The 21,647-nt window shown below is 46.0% G+C and overlaps 3 protein-coding genes across 27 annotated transcripts in view; 2 read left to right on the forward strand and 1 right to left on the reverse strand.

Moving 5' to 3' along the window:
* dmd (dystrophin) overlaps positions 1–10,118 on the forward strand; it is a 192,541-nt gene extending 182,423 nt beyond the window's left edge. For 18 of the 25 annotated variants that reach the window (XM_055507106.1, XM_055507112.1, XM_029129737.3 and 15 more), the window contains 6 exons: positions 1,838–1,903; positions 2,766–2,924; positions 3,281–3,524; positions 4,721–4,835; positions 5,169–5,258; positions 8,145–10,118. In XM_055507106.1, the coding sequence (XP_055363081.1) occupies positions 1,838–1,903; positions 2,766–2,924; positions 3,281–3,524; positions 4,721–4,835; positions 5,169–5,258; positions 8,145–8,263 (793 nt within the window). In that variant the 3' untranslated portion in view covers positions 8,264–10,118. Of the gene's footprint in view, positions 1–305; positions 1,640–1,837; positions 1,904–2,765; positions 2,925–3,280; positions 3,525–4,720; positions 4,836–5,168; positions 5,259–6,555; positions 6,582–8,144 lie in introns of those variants that run through there. The other 7 variants (XM_055507114.1, XM_055507111.1, XM_055507116.1 and 4 more) reach the window with 4 other exon arrangements.
* Positions 9,765–13,809, reverse strand: LOC114843428 (adenosine receptor A1-like). Its single transcript, XM_029129971.3, has 5 exons — positions 13,438–13,809; positions 12,061–12,269; positions 11,843–11,977; positions 11,557–11,741; positions 9,765–11,337 (listed from the first exon to the last, which is right to left on the reverse strand). Exons 2-5 carry the CDS (start codon positions 12,238–12,240, stop codon positions 10,629–10,631), a joined length of 1,209 nt encoding a protein of 402 aa, XP_028985804.3. The 5' UTR covers positions 12,241–12,269; positions 13,438–13,809; the 3' UTR covers positions 9,765–10,628.
* A 471-nt stretch (positions 13,810–14,280) lies between these two features.
* On the forward strand, positions 14,281–21,618 carry gtf3c3 (general transcription factor IIIC, polypeptide 3). The gene is made up of 19 exons (XM_029129957.3): positions 14,281–14,558; positions 14,713–14,788; positions 15,425–15,762; positions 15,851–15,974; positions 16,175–16,366; positions 16,447–16,612; positions 16,742–16,889; positions 16,974–17,112; positions 17,864–17,970; positions 18,042–18,213; positions 18,307–18,509; positions 18,887–18,988; positions 19,077–19,209; positions 20,187–20,412; positions 20,492–20,546; positions 20,623–20,758; positions 20,871–20,995; positions 21,072–21,224; positions 21,319–21,618. Exons 1-19 carry the CDS (start codon positions 14,466–14,468, stop codon positions 21,439–21,441), a joined length of 2,811 nt encoding a protein of 936 aa, XP_028985790.1. The 5' UTR covers positions 14,281–14,465; the 3' UTR covers positions 21,442–21,618.
* Positions 21,619–21,647: the final 29 nt, after the last annotated feature.

The following is a 21,647-nucleotide window of genomic DNA, read 5'->3' on the forward strand; positions in this document are numbered from 1 at the left end:
TGAAGCTTCACCTCCATACATGCTGTACTGTATATGTCAGTGCCTGGAAAGACGTGATTAAAGTGCATGACTATTGATTATTTAGACAAGGACAATCTTGACAATATACATGTTTATCATAAACATATTGGTTATTGCATCTAATTTACACCAGCAGCTCTATTGGTTAAAGAACGTTTCAGGCTAAAATGTCAAGATTTCCCTTTGCATACAATGCAAAATGAATCTGCACACTTTATAATGTAACTCTAACGTTTGGGTGAATAAGCACCACTGCACCTGAGATGTTTGCCTGTGTCATCCAGTGTGCCAGCATGTGCCGGAGAAGAAAAGGGGACGCCAGTCAATCAGAGCTTATTCACCGAAACAGAAACCCCGCTGCTGAGGGACAAGAGGCAGTCAAATCTATCGCACGATGAGTCAATCAAACAGCTGATCAATCCGCCGCTGAACCAGTCGGTCAGGAGCGCTTGGGTTTCCTCAGCGGAGTCGGTGTGAGGCCCGAGCCACAGGCCAAGTGTTTGATCCCCGCCACAGTGTTTGACACCGGCCATTGTTGCCTCGGGCTAACACCAGTATAAACACACAGGCTGAGTCACACTCCCCCCTCTGGCCTTGCGCTCGGAGCCTCTCTCATGTCTGGATGTGTGCATCCCAGATAGCGTCCAGCAGATTAAAGGAAGGTGGTAGGGTGGAGAACCAACATAATTAATTCTTGAGTGCGCTGATGGCTCCCAGGCCGCAAGGTTATCTCTTGTTTCTGGAATGCGCAGCGGCTCACGAGCACGGGCGCCACCGGGCTGGACGGATGCCAGTCCATCGTAGTCCATCTGCTTCAGCGCCGCGATGCCAAGCGCAGAGCTCGTTTTTTTTTTTTTTTTTTTTAATCAGAGCGCTGATAAAACCCTCAGAAGCTCTTTTAGTTTTCTTGCAGACGATCCAGCGACGGCGTGAACCGATCTAGCGGAGATAGTGACGGGGCAATTTGAATCTTTGGCTTTTGTCTCGCGAATAGTTTATCGTGATAGATCTGTTGGAGGAGCACAGCCGAGATACGTGTTTACGAGGCTCGTTGCCTGACACTAAAGTCTGGGGAAGTAAGAGTTTATTGTCACACATGTTCAGAGTTTTGGATTTTAGACTTTCCCACGTTTCGCATTCAGCGGCCAGTCATAACGTCGCAGCCACCTGCAGCCACACACTGAGCTGATAGGGGCGTCACACTACCTTACACTATCATTACTACAGTTAAAAAGGCAGTAAAAGATCTGACTCCCACTACAATGAAAACCCATCTAGACTTTTAAGAGGCGTCTTTCAAAGCGGCTTGTATAATATAGACGCGGGCTGCACACTGACGCTGCGGCGCGGTTTTGCAGTGTGTGAACCGTATACGATCACAGTAATGCGTGGGTGTCTGTTAGGAATAAAATAATAGCGTATGCCGAAGCAGCCCAACCAACAAAAACACCATTATCTGCTTCACAAAATTCTCCATTGTTCCTGCTGCTGCTCACAGTTAGCGTAATTGGAGACAACAGGCCTGATTTTCCTCGCTGGAAAACGGCGAGCTTTGCTACCGTTGGCTGTGCGAGAGGCAGCCTCCGCCGAGCTGGAGTTTGCCAAGTCAGACGACCCATCGCAACATGAAACCCAGAGCCGATCTGCTAATTGGATCATTTTCATGCCGGACTGCTTGTTAGTTAACGCTCTGAAAAGCCACCCTCATGCAGTCAGATGTCAGATCTGGATTGAGTTGGATTCTCCCTGCACAGTCTTCAAACTGCTTGGCCCTTTGGTTTTGGCACTGACGGCTCTGTTTCTTCCCCCTCTGCAGGTTAGCAGAGATGGAGAATCGTAATGGCTCTTATCTGAATGACAGTATCTCACCCAATGAGAGCATGTGAGAATCGCTTTTTGCTTGTTTGTTTTTGGTAACACCCCCCCTCCCCCCACTCACTCTCTTACTGATTGGCTCCCTGTGTGTGATCTGGCTCTGTCTTTTCCATTGGCTAGTTGTGATACAGTACATGTCAGTGACTGTGTGTCCTGGATTCGAGCCCACGTTCTGGTTTTATCCTTGTTTGCATCATCACATCCAACACAAATACAATATACCCTCACATCTCTGAGTAAAAGCTGCCTGATAGTAGCAGGGAATATTACAGTACAGTCTCGCACGCATTCATATGGATTCACACACATCTGCATCTCCATTTAGCATTCCGTCTGGCAGATTGGCTGAGCTGGAAGCAGTGCAGCAGCATGTAAATACCTGGCCTAATTAAACTCTTCAGAAACACAGCGGTCCACGTGTGCTGCTCAGAGTTAGCGGAGCGTGGCCATTCACGCTGCTCCAGAATGCACCGTTCCAGACGGAGTTCAGGACAAAGTAGTTGTAAAGATGACAGCCAGGCCTCTTTCTTCTGTGGTGTCCTCTTATTCCATATCTGCTGTTTCTTTCATTCAATTCTTTTTCTTCATCTCCTGTGTGTGTGTGTGTGTGTGTGTGTGTGTGTGTGTGTGTGTGTGTGTGTGTGTGTGTGTGTGTGTGTGTGTGTGTGTGTGTGTGTGTGTGTGTGTGTGTGTGTGTGTGTGTGTGTGTGTGTGTGTGTGTGTGTGTGTGTGTGTGTGTGTGTGTGTGTGCATGCATCCCTGGACCGACGTCTCTGACTGTGTTAACGTGTGTGTATATATCTATATCTATATATATATATATCTGCCTATCATCTCGGTGTGCGTGTCTGCTGTGTGTGTGTCTGCAGCGATGACGAGCACATGTTGATCCAGCACTACTGCCAGTCTCTGAACCAAGGCTCTCCTCTCAGCCAGCCCCGCAGCCCTGCCCAGATCCTCATCTCCATGGAAACGGAGGAGAAAGGAGAGCTGGAGAGGGTCCTCAATGACCTGGAGCAGGAGAACAGGTCAGTGAGCGGTCGTGGTCAGAGGAGGTGAAGGGGTTGGTTCCAATGAGCAGCATAGCGCTCGAAGCTTCAAAAAGGAATTCAACACTTGTCCAGTTCCATTATACAGTTGTTTGGGAGGGGGTTTAATATTGTTTTTCCCTGGGAGGCAGAATCGCTGACTGGGGTGTTGTCAGACATCATTAAAAATCTCATCGTCAGCAACCAGTCTCTTGCTTCAGACATGTTATAATTTGACAAGGATAAGTGAATTATTAATGTATTACACGTATCAGGCTCTTTTCTTTTTCATATTATGTGTAAGCAGCAGTTCATCTGGCGTCTGAGTGGTTGAAATGTTTGTACCCTTGCTGCAGGAAGCTACAAGCCGAGTACGACCGCCTGAAAAAGGCCCATGACAGGAAGGGCCTGTCGCCGCTGCCGTCACCGCCGGAGATGCTGCCGGTGTCGCCGCAGAGCGCGCGCGACGCCGAGCTCATCGCGGAGGCCAAGCTGCTGCGGCAGCACAAAGGGCGCCTGGAGGCCCGCATGCAGATTCTGGAGGACCACAACAAACAGCTGGAGTCCCAACTGCACAGGCTGAGACAGCTCCTGGAGCAGGTAGGACCCGACGGGGACGCAGACGTGCCCGCGAAGAACACAGCCGCACTTCACACGCGCTGAGTAAACATGATCTGTGAACCCAGAACAAACACCTGCTGTGTCCTATTATGAGCGCTGTGTTAGCAGTCAGCGCACAGCAACACGCTGCAAGGTGAGCAAAGCCTGGTGCGTAGCTGTAGTTAACATCCAGACGGAAGATTAAAATGTGTAGATGACACCACTGAGATAAATGTGTGAATTAGCTTGACAGTAATTGCAGATGTCTGGTTGGTATCTGCTCATCCACTCTTTACACTTGGATCAGTCAACTGAGGCTGAGCTTCAAATCTGAGTAAATATTATAGTTAAAAAGTTTTCACACAGTGATGAACTGATACAAATATTTGTTCCCAAACTGGGTCAAACACGCGTTTACTTTTTGTCAGTCACACGTTTAAATATTCCCATTTAAAATGTAGCAAATATCACCAATAGGTGCTTTGTCTTGTTTGGAGTCGTGGTGTTGCTTAAACGCCAGAGGAGGAAACTGTTGGACCGGACCAACAGCAGAGCAAACATAGATTCTCACCGCTGTGTTTCCTGCCTTATTAATGGGATTACTGTAAATCGGTACAAAAGCAGAACGATGCGAGGGAGAGGGAGGCGGTGTTTAAATAGCTGGTTAAACCAGGTCTCAGGCGTCTGGTGTAGCGTCACTGTCCTGCTGCGTCATTCAGCGTCTGCTGAGCCCCAGCTTGCAGACATTCACGCTAATTGTTCTGTTGGATCATCAAGTGTATAAAATTCGAAATCATGACGCTCCCTCCACTGAGCTTCACAGCTGGGGTGACGAATCAATTGGAGTCATTCCTACATGAAAAATATATACAAAGTCTGTCCATCTGGGGAGTTTTGGGACGCCTCTGACTGTAATCATGTTAAGTCCCTACTTCTTCATCAGACGGTTTACAAAGTTGTCTTCATTGCTTTGTATCACTTTGCATCAACACTGTCAACTGTCAGCAGAGGTCACCTTCCTGGATTCATGCACCGGAGCGGAAATTTGAAGTCAAGGCCGTTTCCCCAACTCTGTAACATCGCTGCCAGTTTGTTGTTTATCTCATAGTGTGTGTGTGTGTGTGTGTGTGTGTGTGTGTGTGTGTGTGTGTGTGTGTGTGTGTGTGTGTGTGTGTGTGTGTGTGTGTGTGTGTCAGACTGATTCCAAGGTGAATGGCACAGCCCTGTCCTCTCCCTCCACCTCCTCTCAGCGCTCCGACTCCTCCCTCCCTCTGCTTCGTGTGGCTGCCAGCCAGACTACTGATACAATGGGTAAGAACACAAACAAACAAACACACACATACAAACAAACACACTAAAATCCTTTAATTTGCATCCACCCTGTGAAAAACATGGATATAAATAGAGATGTGAGCAGACCGGTCCTTTTTCACAGCTTATAGAGACCACACAGTTGGATATTGTTCTGTTTCCTTGCACTGTTTGAACATATTATTTGTGTGTGTGTGTGTGTGTGTGCGTGTGTGTGCGTGCGTGCGTGCGTGCGTGCGTGGGTTGTTGACACGTACCAAACACACAAACAATGCCACTTTATTTTAGGAACCTTAATCCTGGTGATGTAAAAAAACCTCCTTCCTGTTGCAGGTGACGACGAGCTTTCCAGTCCTTCCCAGGATGCATCTGGGCTGGAGGAAGTGATGGAACAGCTCAACAACTCTTTCCCTCACAGCCAGGGTACAGAAACTAACACCCATTTGTCTTGTAGATACAATCTCCACACTTTTCGTGAACACCAACATAAAATCAGGACAATCTTTAAATGATGAAGCGCAAAGCGATAGGATTTGCGATTAGAAAGTAAACTTTTCAGTAAATCTTTAAGGCATCAAACTTTGTTGATGTGTAGTAAGTTTAAGTTTAGTAAGGGATGTGTGTAACTCAGTGAACCTGCAGAGATGCCCATTATCAATGTTTGTAGGAAACTATGGGCTAAAATCCAGAGAGTAGCTCTTTGAGAGCCCGGGGAGGCTGGAAAAAGATTCCACTCACACTGTTCTCTGCTCCCACAGCGCTTTTCATTCACTCTGACTGTGCAACATTTACACAGATCAAATCCTCATCACAGAGAAAGCAGCAGCAGCAACAAGCAGAGCAGGACATCCAGAACACTTACAGCGCATCCACATGAGTACACAAAGCGTCTGAGGGCATTGTAGCAGTAAAGAAACATACAAAACACTGACATCTGGTGCAAAGTGGAGCAGTAATAGATGCTCGAAGTCATAACTAACAGTACAATTCGTATCAGTCTGATGATGGATGGAAACCACTTGATCTGTAACTAGAGTAGCTACATGAAGGTTGCCTTACACCAGCCTAATATTAAAATTAATGAGGCGCATATTTTTTGACATTCCCAGTTTTCTTTGTGTATTGAGTGTGAAGCAGGAAGTCAGTGTCTGTCTGCAGCAGCGGTTAGAGCGACCTGAGGCGGACGCTGTTCACTTTGCGCTATTGTTTCTGGTATGTCTCTTATACGCGACCAGTATAATCTCTAATTCCTGTCCGATTTTACTCAAACTCGGGGCCTCACGGACACGCGTTCTACTGGCCTTTGCAGTCGAACCATTCAATCCAGTTTCGTGAAGCGCCTACTGTAGGATGCATAAATGTCATACACAACAAAAACACTGCATGTCTCAGTCATGACACACGCTCCTGGTTCAGAGTGCCCGGCGCCTCGTCACCTCCCTGATCGTCACCGTTTTAAGGTAATTGTGAACGTCGCTGCCTCGAATGGGAAATGCCAAACCAGTGACATTTGTAAAGGTCTAACTGATTGTGGGAGCAAAGACCAGTGTTCACATAAAGCTAGGTTGAGGTGTGGGCGCGTCTCCCTGACCCGGTGCTCGTACTACAGTGTATCACAGTGGTGGATGAGGTTTTTGCCCTCTAGTTTCCTTCCTGATTTCACTCCTTTCCTTCTGTCTCCTGTTCTTTCTTTCCTCTTTTCCTCCCTCACATGAGCCAGCGGGCAGAAGGGGACACCCGTGAGAGGTCAGTGTCTGAACTTTCTCTCTCTCGCCACGTCTCAGCGCTGTTCCCATTGCACGGCGACCCTGATTGTGTAACCGCTACTTGTTTTTTACAGTCACAGAACATGAATTCTCTGTGAAGCAGGTGGATTAACAATTAGATCAAGCATAGAAAACATGATGGTGCAGTGCTGCGGTGGGAACAGAAAGTATGTTCTCCTGTTTTATTTTCCGGTCCTCTGTGTCGCTGCCACGCTGTTCCTCGCACAGCTGGAACAGAGTGTGTGTGTGTGTGTGTGTGTGTGTGTGTGTGTGTGTGTGTGTGTGTGTGTGTGTGTGTTGTCGTCTCACCCCACAGTTCAGCATGTTCACAGTAAAACTCGCACACAGTGTAATGAGCTTGTCCACAACATGTTGTGCCTTATTTGTTAGTTAGTTTTGCTCAGTTTATTTTCATCACCTGCGTCTGACTGTGTCTTTGTGTCTTCATTTTTCCCGTGAAGCCTCAGAGTCTCTCTCTCTCCGCTTTTTCCGCCTGACTGATTATTTTCATTTGTGTAAAGATGGAAGACGTGTGTGGTTTTTATTTTTGTGACGCGGGGACATGATGTGGTTTGTGCTTCAAGGCTGCAGGCATTACTAATCGCTTAGTGAATTGCATGCTGGATCAGTACTCGTCTCCATTCTTGCTGCACACATGCTGATTAAAATGAACTGTATAGAGATGGAGAATGCGGTATGTTCAGCAGGCAGATTTGCTGCATTTCTAACACAGTTTGTTGCCTATGGTGATTATAGTCCCTCCCGTGCCAAGCTTGCAAATTATTAAGTGATCCGAGTCAGTCACCACGAGAAGGTATCGGCACAGAATGTACGGAAACCTGTTTATTGGTAGAGGGGATAATGCACAATGTTTGTGTGAGGAGGGAAAAGACAAACCCTGAAATATGCCACATGTGGCACAAGGGTATTTCTGCAGGCGATAACCTTTCAGCAGTCGTCCACAGGGTTTTCCATGCCTTCGTTCTCAGGAGTCACCGGCGCGTGTTCAGTGTGTTTGATGTTTGTTTGGCCCAAGCAGCAGGCTGTTCCTCTGCAGTTACTGGGCAGGAGTTGGTTCAGATATTTACATATGCTGCATATTTTATGCATTTTATATCCTACAAGCACCGCGTCGAATTGGAATCAATTGTGTCTTCTTAAAAACCGCTTAGACTATAAGTACTGTACATCCATAGTCCCAACTGACCCTCTTGTTTCTTAAACATGGTGCATTGTTCCTCTGGACCAACAGACATGAACTGTACAGAAAACTAATATAACACTGAAGTACACGGGTCATTTGGAGAACTCGCACTGTATTTTGCAGCCTGCAAATAAAACATCAACAGAACCACATTTTTATGTAGTTATCAACAGATATTTGCTAAATGTCACAATGACGAGTCAGACAGTCCAACATTATAGATGATATGATTTACCATTTTACTTCCTGTAGATGTACAAGTATATAGATGATGACGTGTGTGTGTTCCAGTGCTGAGCTTCCTGGCTGTAATCCGATGACGCCTCTTCTCGTCTCCAGGTCCCAGCATCGGCAGTTTGTTCCACATGGCCGATGACCTGGGCCGGGCCATGGAGTCGCTGGTCAGCGTGATGACGGACGAGCAGAGCGCCGAACAGCACGAGGCCCTGCCTTTCTGATATTGCTCCCTTCCCTCTTCCCCTCCCCCTCCCTCCCCCCGTCGCATGCTTTTCTAGTCGAAACAACTGGATTGGAAAACAGAGTTTACAACGAGAATATATAACGTCTATTTTTGTGAAAGATTGCGGTTCCAGCAACGGCTTGAAAAAAAAAAAATCAAACAAGAAAAACATTATAACTTGTAGATTTAAGTAGTTTCTTAAAACGTCCTGACGTTGTTTTGTTATTAACCAGAGGCCGGTTTTTAAACTTCTATGCAATTGTATAAAAAAATAAAAAAAACATGTTTGGTTGGGGGGCGAAGACAGATGAGAAACAAACAACATTCATTGTGGTCGTCTTTTTGCCATCTCTTTGTAACCGCAGAAGCATTTCAGACATTTGTATCAAAAGAGAATGATTGTAATCCTATGGGTGCTTTCTAAGAGGAACCGTCTTTCTATAACAGCGTACACTACTGTCAAGGTAATGCAGGCATCCTGGATCTTTACAGTACGTTGTCTGCGTATGTGTGTGTGTGTCTGTGTCTGTGCGTGTGTGTATGTGGTGGTGCCTAATTTTAACTTTACCGATAATCTTTTTTTCTTTCTTTGGTTTGTTTTCGGCTTCGGCCAAACCTCACTTTATTATTCATCCATCCATCTGTTCATCCATCCATCCATCTATTCATCTTCCCCATTCTTAGCATCTCTATGGAAACAGGTTTCTCTGTATTTGTTTTCAGCACCATGGACTGTGTGCATAAGCTCATGGTGTAAAGGCCTGAATCAGAACGTGGATAAGTCAACAAGGTCGCACTGTGGGAAACAATTTGATTTAATTGGACATCATTTGAACTCTTATGCAACAAATGCACAGCAGTAGAAATAAAAACAACACACCAGACGATGGTGTTTTGTTTGTCGGGGAGACAAATGTGCAGTTGAATAGACTCATAAAACATAATTTGTTATTCTACATATTGTCAAACAATATTTCTCTTGAAAAATGTTTTCCCTTTCCATGCTGATCATAGTTATGGGTAACTAGACTTTTAGACTAAAGGTGTGTTGCATTAACTTGTTCATGTGTCTGCATCAGGCCTTTCATCCTAGTTACTGAACTGGTTTATTTCATTTTAAGACTTTATAAGACTCTGTCCAATGATCATTTTTGGGCCTGAGTGCAGCTCTGTGCGTTGACAGCTTGTCAGATTTACTCGAAGACTAACTAAGAAGAATGTTTTTCCAACAAAACCCGACTACGACTGCATTTCTGTGTTTTTGTCTTTATTTTTTAAATATCTGCAGCAAGATTAAGTCCTGTCAGATCATTCGTCTCACCTCATCATCCTAATATTCACGTTTTACTGCACTGGAGGAGGCTCCGATCTGAATGTTCAGACGCATTCACTGCATTTCATGAATCAGTTTGATCCGTGTGCACTACTGTCATACTCCTGGAATATACTAGATGTTTGTTGATTGTGTGTGGAGGATGCATTTATTTAGCAGTGTTACATTTTGTTTGGTTACGAAGCTTTTTCTTTGGTTTGTGCCGTGAGGCATTGGCATGTGTGACTAAATCAAATCCATCCTTATTTAATTATAACCACTCAGAGATTCTCTGACATTACACATGTTATTGGCATCATATCTTCAGCATGATCCAAGAGTTTGTTTCTGATCCAGACACTGAATTTGATTTGATTTTCTTTGTTTTTTATTGTCTAACATTTGTTTCATTGTCACATCCTTTCTCAAATAACCTGTCAACACGTCACAACATATCAGATTCCACCAAATATATGCCTTACTACTGTATCATAAAATGCTTTACTGTATATCAATAAAGCACGCAGTTATGTTGATTTAACTCTGCTCTGCTTTGATGTTTGTTCACTCAAACTATTGAGCAACTTGAAAGTAGCCACAGAAATGTCCAGACCTTCATTATCACACAATTTAAAAACAGCTTAATAAAATTCTCTTAACAGTCTATAAATTAGTGTATGTGTGCACACCTTCAATTGAAAAACTATATGTCATCAAAACCCCTTGTGAATTGTTTATGGTTGTTATTGTATTTATTACTTTATATAAGAATACAGAATGAGTGGTGTAGTTTATAAACAGTTTATTATTTAAAAAAGGGTGTTGAATAAAATACAAATGTACTGTTACATACTTCTAAAGGGCCCCTGTGTCTCCGAGCCCAAATTTGTAAATCAACCTCTGCCCCAAAACAACAGGCCATATATACATAGAGCACACACATGATACAGTATACAGTACATATCATATATACATTTTCTATTATGCTTCAAAATTCACGCAGTGCCTGTTTGTTCAGTGTCAGGTACGTTTTAAAACTGTGGTGCTGGTGTTAATGGTGTCTCAGTCCGACGCACCACGTCCCCTTCCACATGCCTATCAGCGTGCGTCGGAATGACCTCATCCTGTAAGCGTACAGGATCGGGTTGAGAGCCGAGTTGGCGTGGGAAAGCAAAATGGTGGCGAGTGTGGCGCTCATTGGGACCTCGCAGTTCGGGCAGAACAGCAGGATGCAGTTGATGATGTGGATGGGCATCCAGCACAGCATGAAGAGGAACAGGACCAGGAAGAAGGAGGTGGCCTTCCTCAGCTCCTGACGTATGCTCACCTTGCATTTTCCCACGGTGGACTGCTGTGGAGCAGAACCAGAGTCCGTCCTGCAGCCTGGCTTTGTGAAGACTGCAGCGGTATCGGTTTCAATAGAAGACATGACACCGGACTCAGTTTCTTGCCCAGCAACATCAGCATCACATTTTCTCTTCTGGTCTTTGTCTCCCTCTTGTCCTGTTCTCGCGTGCACTTTAGCACCAGTGCTCGTCCCTGAACTTCCAGTGACCTCTGTCCCAGTGCTCCCACTACCAGAAGTGGTCACATCCTTTGCAGTTCCGCTGACCATAGCTATGCGTTTGAGCTGGTGCCGGACGGTGAGGAAGATGTGCCCGTAAATGACGAACATGGCCACGAGCGGCAGCAGGAGGCAGCAGAAAAAGTTGAAGTAGACCATGTAGGACATGTCCACCACACAGGTGAAGATGCAGTAGCTGGAAAGACAGAGACACCGTGAAGAAGAGCTGAGAGTGTCCTGTATAAAGCTTCTACACCCAGTCATTCCTTCTCTCTTCCTGCCATCCCGTCATTTCAACAGTCCCACTCACTCGTCCACTGATCTTTCCACCCAGCATTCATTCATCCAGCTTTCCTCCCTCACCTACTTCCTATAAACTCATACTCATCCCCCTCTCAGGCCTCCATCCTCTTACTCAGCATTCACTGGGTGCCTTTTCCAGTCCATCAGCGGCACGGTGCCGGTGATGGCCCCGAGTCCCCACGTGACCATCAGAGCCACCTGGGCGTTCCTGGGACTCATGACGCGCTGGTACTGGAAGGGCAGGAGGATGGCCATGTAGCGCTCTGCGGCTACCGCTAACAGGCTCAGGATGGAGCTCTAGGAGATAAAAGAAAACACTCTTCTCTGTTACAGTACATCCCGTAGGTTTGTTATGACAATGTTTTAGTGGCTGATCATGGCCACTGGTCAACTTGTACCTGTGTGAGCACCATCAGGATGCTGAGCAGCACCAAGCAGAGGGGCAGGTCGTGCCGAGGTTGACCCAGGTCTGTGAGCACTGCACAGGGAATGGCCAGCAGGCCCACCAGGATGTCCGCCACCGCCAGAGACACCTTCGCACGCACAGGGGCACAAAACACCTTCAGATTCTGTAGTTGCTTATGTGATAGCAACACGACGCACGTGAGGTCCTCACCAGGAAGTAATTTGTGACCGTGCGAAGTCGCTTGTTGCGAGCGACAGCCAGGCAAACCAGAACGTTCCCAATCATGGCCAGAACGGCGATGAAGAGCTCGGCAGCGATGTACAGGCCTTTGAGTCGGGGCTGGAATCCGTAGGGCATCTCTGCCGTGCAGCTGCCAGGGGTTACGTTCATGGTGGCTGGAAGGCAGAGTCCACAGTCACCTGGAAAGAAGATGTAGCTGGTGACATATGAATGTGGCTATATCTGCAAGATATAACAATGCTGCCAACTGCCCTGGGACGATAGTGCACACGGTTCTGGAGCATGTGCTGCCCTCCAAATGTGTTTTTGTGAAGGCCTGACTTATATCAGGAAGATCGTACAAAACAAAGCTCAGTAGTAAATGAGTCCAGGTGCTAATCTGTCTCTTTTCTGCACAGCAGTCCATCATGGCTGAAGCCGGGCTTGGGTCGTAGCTGCATGAAATATGCCGCCATAAAAAAGAAGGAGTCGACAAATCTCACAGGAAGAAAGGAAGTGGATAAATGGAGTGATAGAAGCTGCTGTATTTGTTTTTCAGGAGCCTGCTGCTGATGGTGGATAACCACGGCCATAAAAAAGAGCCTGCCGTTCTTTCCACTTTACTTTCATTTTATTTTGAAGCACAAAAGAAAATCCTGTGTGAGACGGGCCCCTCTCAAAATGAGGTTCGGAGCATTGATGCTGATTACACAGACCGGAATTAGCACAGGAGACGAATGGTGATATGAGGTGAGAGAACAGTGGTTGTTATGACGCTCGGCCCGAGTCTTTGTGCCGACCAACTGAGCAGCGAAAATTGGTTCTGATAAGAGACAAAAACAAAGACACACACACATATATACAAAAACACCAGCGTGAAGACAGGACGGTTCACTATTTACACTGATACCAGCACCTGTTGTTGTGCACACACCTACATGTGATGGATGTTGTGAGCTACAGACTTCACTAATCTACAAACCTAATATAATCACATGGAGAAACAGGCACAAGTTAAATTTCTGCATTTGTGTGATTAAATACCCTGCAACAAGCAAGGTCATTTGAGTCTCTTGAGTGTGAGGCTGCATATCCAGAACCAGAATATTTTGGTAAATTAAGCTAATACATATAATAATCAACACATTATTATGAAAGAAAGAACTTGTATTACTTACATGCATATTTTACAATCTTCAGGTAGAAGTAAAACTAATCAATTAAATTAAAGATACTCTACTTTTTTAACCAATAAGAGAATTGAAAGGATTTCCATCACATGTTTACATGTCTATGTGATTATTTGGATGTGAATACATTTAGGTCTTGAGTAAATAATGACACAACCATCCCCCCTTTTTTACCCACCTGCACTTGGCTTCAGGTGCAGACATCACACAGTTGAGCCCAGACCGTCCAGGACCTGAACAAACATAAGTGTTTGACTCTGATGGATGAGATGCATCAGCGTGCACTGATGAACACACTAAGAGGAAATCAGGTCAGGAGCAAGAGGCAAAATGATCCGCCAGGGTGAAACCACACCCTCCGCCTCTCTTCCCTCCAACCCTTTTCTTCTCCTCTTCCCTGTCAGTGGAGAAAAAATGATAACACATGAGCACATCAGGCTTGAGATGAATGAGCAGCTGCAGTTGCCACAATGAACACTGAACACAGCAGATATACTCTGACGTAAATCTAGCTGCTGGTGACAAAGCAAACATGTCACATTAATTTTGAATTATGTTCGCTTCAGCTGCATATTCATATAATAACAGTCCTTATATTATGATAATAATATAACAAATAAAAGCTGAAGCCAAATCATATCTAGACCAATATATAATGATTTATTTTTTTGTGTTTTGAAAGCTACAATACTATAATCTAATTTATGCGTACGTATACTAGTATATAAATGTTTGATGTACAGCCAGGTCAACTTGAGTATAATAATAATAATAATAATAATAATAATAATAACAACAATAATAATAATAATAATAATAATAATAATAATAATAATAATAATAATAATAATAATAATAATAATAATAATAATAATAATAATAATAATAATAACAATAATATATTTTGTATTGTAGTTTTTATATTTTCGTCTATACCGTGTAGTGTGTCATTGCCCTTTTTGACCACTAGATGCCGCCAAAACGCGCCTTATGTTTTAGAATTGCAACCCGGAAGTTTTTGTATGTCACGTGACTGTAGATCGGCGTGCATGTTCCTAGTGGTAATTTGAAGTCAGGGTTGAGGAGGTTTTATTTGTTTTGGTTAAATCTTGACGTTGAACCGCTACAGCGCCATGTGACGCAGCTTTAAAGTTTCATTAGTTAGTTTAAAGACACGTTTCAGACGAACTCAGACGGAAGACAGACATGTCTGGTTTCAGCGCCGAGCTCATTGACTATTTGGAGGGGAAGATCACTTTTGAGGAGTTTGACAGGAGAAGAGATGAGCGAAAGTCAAAGGTGAAACGTACATTACAGTAGAACCAGATACCTGGTTGGTAGCACGCTACGTTGGCTAGCTACGTAGTTAAAGCTGGCTGAGATGGCTAACTGTCACCGGTTTTCTCTCCGATAAACGTGAGCTCACTTGGATTTTTTGAATGTCCCCCCTCAGGAACCAGGGAATTCATGTGAGGATGCGGAGGATGACGCTCAAGCCTCCACCTCTGCACAGACCCCGGGAAAAGGCGGTAAATGTGAACATGTGGCTCCCAGCACAGGGTTGTGTGAGGGGGAACTGATCGCGTGGACGTTTGAGTTCAGCGGAGGATTGTGAGCTGTCAACAAAAACAAACGCCCTCAGGAGAAAAAGTGACGGCACAAACAGAGCCATGAATAAAATAATCCCAGTTTCTCTCAACATAATCTGATTTTACACCAGCATCAGACTAATATGCCACTGGAACAGTTAAATACAAGAATCAACCCTTAAAATGTCTTACTGTGACCTCACACTTGTTAATACATTTCTCAACTTTATAGTTGTTTATGTCTACGTTATTATGTTTCTGTCTGGATTTTTTGATTATCAAAGAGGCACTGCACAAACAATGGTCTTAATCGAGACCTAACAAAGAAAGAAACTGAGCATCACACAGAACGAATGATAACTAAACGTGGGTATATGGGTTAGAGTATTTCTACTAGCTTATAGTGACCCAGTCTTTAGGTTGAACCTGTCAGAAAAGTCATCATTTTAATAATTGTTTCTTATTAAGATGTTGTTGGCTGTTACTGCAGTTGTATTACTGTATATTACAGCTTGCATGGCCTGTCCTCACTTAGATCTCTCTCTCCCTCGCTCTCTGTCTCTCTTTCCCAACCAGCCGAAGAAGGGGTCAGCCCTGGGGTCCAGCTAGCATTCGCCTCCATGCTGGGTGAAACATCTGAACGAAAGTCTTCAGAAGAGGAGGACAGTTTGAGCTACGTTGATGATGAAGATGATGAGGATTATAAGGTGGCCGGTGACAAGGCAGAGACAGAGGTGGAGATGGAGGCAAAGGTGGCACGGAAGAAACGGAGGCAAGGGAGGAGAGGCGGGCGAAGGAAGAAGAAGCTACAGGAGGAGGATGATGATGATGATGGTGAAGGGGAGGATGTATCTGCCGGAGATGTGTTTGCTCTGGAAATGGAGCTGAACCGAGAAAATAAGAAGATGATGAAGGTAAGGACAAGAGTATGAATGTACCTGTTGAGGTGTGTTACTCCAGTTTTTAGTTCGTGTTTTCTTGTGACTGTGCGTCTGTGTCCAGGGAAAGCGTCAACACAGTAAACTGCCCCGAGCTCTCAGAGGCCTGATGGGCGAAGCCAACATTCGCTACGCCAGAGGAGAGAAGGAGGACGCCATCATGATGTGTATGGAGATCATAAGACAAGGTAAGAAAAAGAGCTGTCTCACACAGACAGGTTCCTGTAGTGTCAAAAACCCACATTTGTTCTGCTGCCCAAATCAAATTGAATTGAATTGAAAAACTTTATTTATATAGCACCAAATAACAACCAAGGCGCTGAACAAGTAAAACCACAGAGGTTATTAATTAAACAATCATTCCAATAATACATCCTTCACCCTCCAGCTCCTTTGGCCTATGAGCCTTTCTCCACGTTAGCCATGATCTATGATGATGAAGGAGACATGGACAAGGGGCTGCAGTTCGGCCTGATCGCCGCCCACCTGAACCCCTCGAACTGCGAGGAGTGGATCCGACTGGCTGAAATGTCTTTGGAGCAGGACAACATCCGACAGGCAATCGTGTGCTACTCCAAAGGTCCGTCAGATGAGGTCAGACATGAATGTCCACGTCGCTACTTTCCTAATTAAATCCTAAGTCTGACTGTTGATTGACAGCTATCAAGTACGACCCCACCAACGTGCGCTACCTGTGGGAGCGCTCCAGCCTCTACATGCGTTTGGGCGAGCACAAGCAGTGCATGGACGGCTACCGCAAGATCCTGCTGCTGCTCCCGATGGAGGACGGCGAGCACTTCATGCAGCTGTCCAAGGACATGGCCAAGTATGAGACAGACACTGGAATGGAGAGATGGTTTTAAAAAAAGCCTCGGTGAAATGGAATGAAGTCTAGACTCGTGTAAACACAATGGTTGTAACTGTGATCCTCTATAATTGTGTGTGTCCTGTGTAGGAGTTACTATGAGAGTAACGACGTGACATCAGCGCTGAGCGTGATAAACGAGGCTCTGCTACGACACCCCAGCTTAGTTACTGATGACTTCATCAACATGGCCGCTGAGCTTTACATCGCCAGCCATAAGTACAACGAGGCCCTGCAGGTACATATGAGTTTGCTCATGTTTTGGTTTTTTTTTGGGGGGGGTTGCTCTCTGTCTTGGTACATTGTGTGTGTGTTGTTCTAGGTCTTGGTCCAGTTTGCAGGCATTGTTTTGGTCCGTTCTGAATCTAAATCAAACCAAGTGGCACCAACACAGGTCCAGAAGGAGTCCGAGGAAACGCCTGTTAAGACGACTGTGGAGGAGGGAACAGCAGAGCCGAGTGGTGAGCCGCTGTTTGTTGATGTGGTAAAAAAAACATTTCCCTTTCCTGCAGTTTCATGAAAAACACCAACGCTAATGAGAGCGAGTGAAGTGGACCTCGGGAGACGGGCTGATGGTTGTGAAGCTCCTCGAGGCCCACATATTTTCACAAACTGAGTTAAATGGGTTAGTCTGCTATTTTAGGCTTAACTCAAGTTTGGAACCACAAAGCTGGCCCACTTTTAAACAGGCTGCTTCAAAAACGAGACATCAAGACAGAGGAATGTTTGGATTGGATACAAAAATGGGGGAATTTACAGCTATTTTTAAAACCAAAAGGAAATAGTGACTGAAAAAAGCCCATGTTACTGACTACAAGTACAGTACCACTCATCGCTATATTATATACTACATATAGCTACTTTAAGCTACAGATGGAGGTACGATCTTGACATTTAAATAGAATTCTGAATCAGAGAGTACAAACGGGAAACAAATAGAAGCGCATCACGGTGGTTTGTTGCGTTTCTGCTTGGACTAACACAGTTGACGCCTCAGCCGTGAATTCTCTCCCACACTCCTAAGAAACTGTAATTGTCGCTGGCAAGTTAGAGATGCACATGAGTAAGGCTGACTGACAATATGGGGTGTGTGTGTGTGTGTGTGTGTGTGTGTGTGTGTGTGTGTGTGTGTGTGTGTGCGCGCGCGTGCGTGCGTGCGCGTACGTGCGCGTGTGTGTGCGTGTGTGTGTGTGCGTGTGTTTACGTGTACAGGTACAGTCACAATTACAGATGTGCAGGTACCAGACACTGTCCCAGTGGACCTAAAGGCGAAGCTAATGGTCTGCCTCATACACATGTGCGTCTGGACACCTGTGGAGGTAAACAGGACTTGCACAGTACGCCTTGGTTGGTTGAATGGGTCCAGTGTTAAATGTTGCTCCCCTCTCAGAGCCTGGTGACATCGCTGATGGCGCTGAGTCCAGAAGAGATCGGTGACCTGTACCTTGATGTAGGTGAAGCCTACCTGGATCAGGGCGAGTACACGGCTGCTCTGCCTCTGCTCTCTGCCCTCGTCATATCTGAAAAGTACAACCTGGCTGTTGTCTGGCTTCGACATGCAGGTGACCCCAGCAACGCAGTGATTCGTGCTTGAAATGCTTTAAACTGCTGCGGCTACATAAACGCTCCTCTCGCTGCATTCATCACTTCTGCAGAGTGCCTGAAGGCCCTGGGCCACATGGAGGAGGCAGCAGACAGCTACAATAAGGTGGTCGAGATGGCGCCGCAGCACCTGGAGGCCCGGCTCTCCCTGGCCACACTGCTGCAGCAGCTGGGCCGGCCCGAGCACGCACTGAAGGCCCTGGAGTCCATGTATGACAGCGAGACGCTGGCACAGGACTCGTCGGCTGCGCAGAAGGTGAGGACATGTCTCCAAACAACACAACATCGCCTGATATCCTGATCCTAAACACGCTGTCTACATCATGACCTGCTGCTGTTGCAGCTTCCCTGTTTCACAGCTGCTCGTCATGCACAGACCCTGAGACCAGATGGCTGAGTGACATTGTACATTCTGTACTGTCGCACTTACTGGTTATAATGGCAAAGTGTCCAACAGCAGGTCGTCTCAGCTGTCACAACCATGTATCTGTGAGGGACTTGCTGTTCTGTAGCACAAACACGTGAAAGTAGATGCTCCACTCTGTTATACTGCTGTCGTACAGTCAAAGAACATACAGTTCCACTCTACAGTACTTTAGAGTTAATGCTGTTAAATGCTCTTTTTGTTTGTAGGAATTAAAACTTCTTCTGCATCGTTCCACGCTGCTGAAAACTCAGGGCCTATTCCAGGACTACCTGGACGCTATGATCACCATGATCTCAATGCTGCTCAAGGTAACACAACACGCACTGGGTAGGCACCTGCTGGGCGACACTCAACGCCTGTCTGGGTTCTGAAGATGGTTCTGCGTGTGTGTTCTAGGTGGCCATGCAGCGAGCCAAAGTGTGTGTGCGCTGCGTAAGTACGTCGGGTCAGAATCACCTGAGGCTGGTGAAGGTCAAAGACATCATGCCCGAGATTGCTGACCACGAGGCAGCTTATCTGGACAACACTGGTAAATACAGTCACCCCTATAGTATAAGAAGGAAGAAGAAATCAATTAATCTAATTTCTAGATTTTTTTTACATTATGTAACAGGTGTAATATAGAACAAAACATACACGGTTGCATAACTATTAAGAGCAAAGAGAAAAATCGCTTGCATACTGAGCCACACACAAAAAAACAGGTCACGCAGGAAAAACAACAACAACACATGATGACAGGAAAACCCAAGACAGCTGTCAGGTATGTGACCAACCACCCCCACAGAGCAGCGCTGAAGGGATCACGGGCCAAACTACAGGATGCAAACCTCTTATCAGCAGATTGAATCAGAGACCTGGTCCTAGAATAAAGTTTGATAAGCAGGTAAGGCCTAGATTAACCTCTGCCAGGGTAGGAAAGACGTGTAGCAATAAAACTGTAGCTTTACAACAGGCACCCTCTGGATAACATGGAAGGTTTTAGACTGAACAGGTCGCTCGCTGGCCTTCGGACTGGTCAAACACGTGTTTCTCCTGCTGAGGAGCAAAGGGTAGGGAACAAACAACTGGAGGAGGCTGTAGCAAATAAAAGCTTGTTTAGAGACTGGGGACTTGCAGGGTTCATACTTGCTGATCTGGCTGATGAACAGAGCCTGTACTTGGCAGAAGCAGCTCAGAGCAGTTGGTGACTGTAACAGTTGCCATATGTGGTGAAAAGGCTGTTTGCTGCTCTCTTAAAGGCCCACGCTGGAAGCTGTGCTCGTTCCTGCCCAGTCACTCCAAATAGAGCTGAACTCCAGGTGAACCAGGACACTTGTCTACATTTAGCTGAAGCTGCTTTCATACTCGTTTCCCTGCATCCAGGTGGCATTTGTGGGGATTTTATTCCAAACAAAACCTCACATTTAACAACCGCGAAAAGTTTTGGCGTCATTCTTTATGACTGTTTATATCTACCGACACAATTTGGCCTCATGCGTCATTTCCCCGTGTCCCTGTGCTCAGGGAAAACCAACGTTCTGTCTAGAGAGGACTGGTGGCAGCTGCTGGTGAGCACCATCCTGACGCTGTGCGACGTGCAGCGCTACGAGGAGGCTGAGCTGCTGGTGGACTCGGCCATGGAGTTCTACTCCTTCTACGACAACAAGCCCAAGAGGAAGGAGCTGGAGTTCTTCGGCCTGTCCGCCACCATTCTGGGCCGCAACCACTACAAGGCCTATAACTACATCCGGTGGGTTCACGTGTACGCCTGGTTTATCTTTTTTCTTTGTTTTCCATTAAAGCTGAATAGTATATTTCCTCTGGAACAGGTTGATGCTGATGGAAAACGTGGATCTGCCTCAGCTTTGGAATGTTTTCAACCAGGTTTAACTCGCACAGCAACGATCAGAGTGTGACTTTTAGTGAGCATATTGCTGACAGTTGTGCTTCGTCCTCCCAGTTGACCATATCCTCCCAGCACCAGCGCCACCACCGCTTCTGCCTGCGCCTGCTGCTGAAACATCCAGACAACCACGCCTTGTCCGTCCTGTGTGGACACAACGCCATGGTGTCCGGGAGCTTCAAACACGCTCTGGGTACAAGCGCTCAGGCTAATGCTTTTCTGTGGAAGTGGAAAAATATCACAACCCACACGTGTGGTTGTCGTTGGGATTCACCTGCATGCTCGCGCCTCTTGTGTGTCCTCAGGTCAGTATGTTCAGGCTTTACAGACTCACCCCAACAACCCGCTCTACAACCTGTGTGTGGGCCTCACCTTCTTTCACATGGCATCGCAGAAGTATGTAGCCACACGGCACACGCTGGTGCTGCAGGTACAGTGTTTGTGTAGTGTAGTTGTTCATTACAGACCATGTCCAGCATTGGGTGCGAGCCTGTTTGTGTTGTCAGGGTTTCTCCTTCCTGTGGCGGTACGTGGACCTGCGTGGAGTGTGTCAGGAGAGCATGTTCAACCTGGGTAGGGCGCTGCACCAGATGGGTCTCTCACATTTGGCCATACATTACTACCAGAAGGCCCTGGAACTGCCTGCGGAGAAGCTGGAGGTAAAGACACCACACACAATTATCTGTCTCCGTGAACTGGCCGGTTCGTCTCGTCTGAAACGCTTACTGTACACTTTACTACTTTTCCCTGCAGGGCATCGCTGATGACGAGGTGGATCTGAGGCGAGAGATCGCCTACAACCTGTCAAACATCTACCAGACCAGTGGGAACCTGGAGATGGCGCGCCAGCTCATCAACACCCACTGTGTAGTTTAAAACGTGCACAAGTTCAGTCTTCATCTGTCTGAATTTGAGGTTTTAGGCTCAGAATCAGTTCCTGCAAGGAGCAAAAACTCAGGACTCAGAAGGATGTAGTCATTGTTACATGAATGGATGAGGAAATGCTGAAATACATGTATTTATTATTTTATAATAAATAAAGGTTGAAACAAACTGTAGCAGTCATGAAGCATTATTATAAC

The sequence above is a fragment of the Betta splendens genome, chromosome 2, assembly GCF_900634795.4.
Source record: "Betta splendens chromosome 2, fBetSpl5.4, whole genome shotgun sequence".
NCBI lineage: Eukaryota > Metazoa > Chordata > Actinopteri > Anabantiformes > Osphronemidae > Betta > Betta splendens.

Bases quoted from the DNA above. Each gene is read 5' to 3' on its own strand.
- LOC114843428 (XM_029129971.3), bottom strand. From the start codon at position 12,240: ATGAACGTAACCCCTGGCAGCTGCACGGCAGAGATGCCCTACGGATTC. The intron at 11,742-11,842 runs GTACAAGTTGAC...TTTATCTCCTAG, and splicing joins TCCTGATGGTGCTCACACAG to AGCTCCATCCTGAGCCTGTT. The intron at 11,338-11,556 runs GTAAGAGGATGG...CTGTCTTTCCAG, and splicing joins AGGCACCCAGTGAATGCTGA to CTACTGCATCTTCACCTGTG.
- gtf3c3 (XM_029129957.3), top strand. From the start codon at position 14,466: ATGTCTGGTTTCAGCGCCGAGCTCATTGACTATTTGGAGGGGAAGATC. The intron at 16,890-16,973 runs GTACATATGAGT...GTGTTGTTCTAG, and splicing joins AGTACAACGAGGCCCTGCAG to GTCTTGGTCCAGTTTGCAGG. The intron at 20,996-21,071 runs GTACAGTGTTTG...TTGTGTTGTCAG, and splicing joins GGCACACGCTGGTGCTGCAG to GGTTTCTCCTTCCTGTGGCG.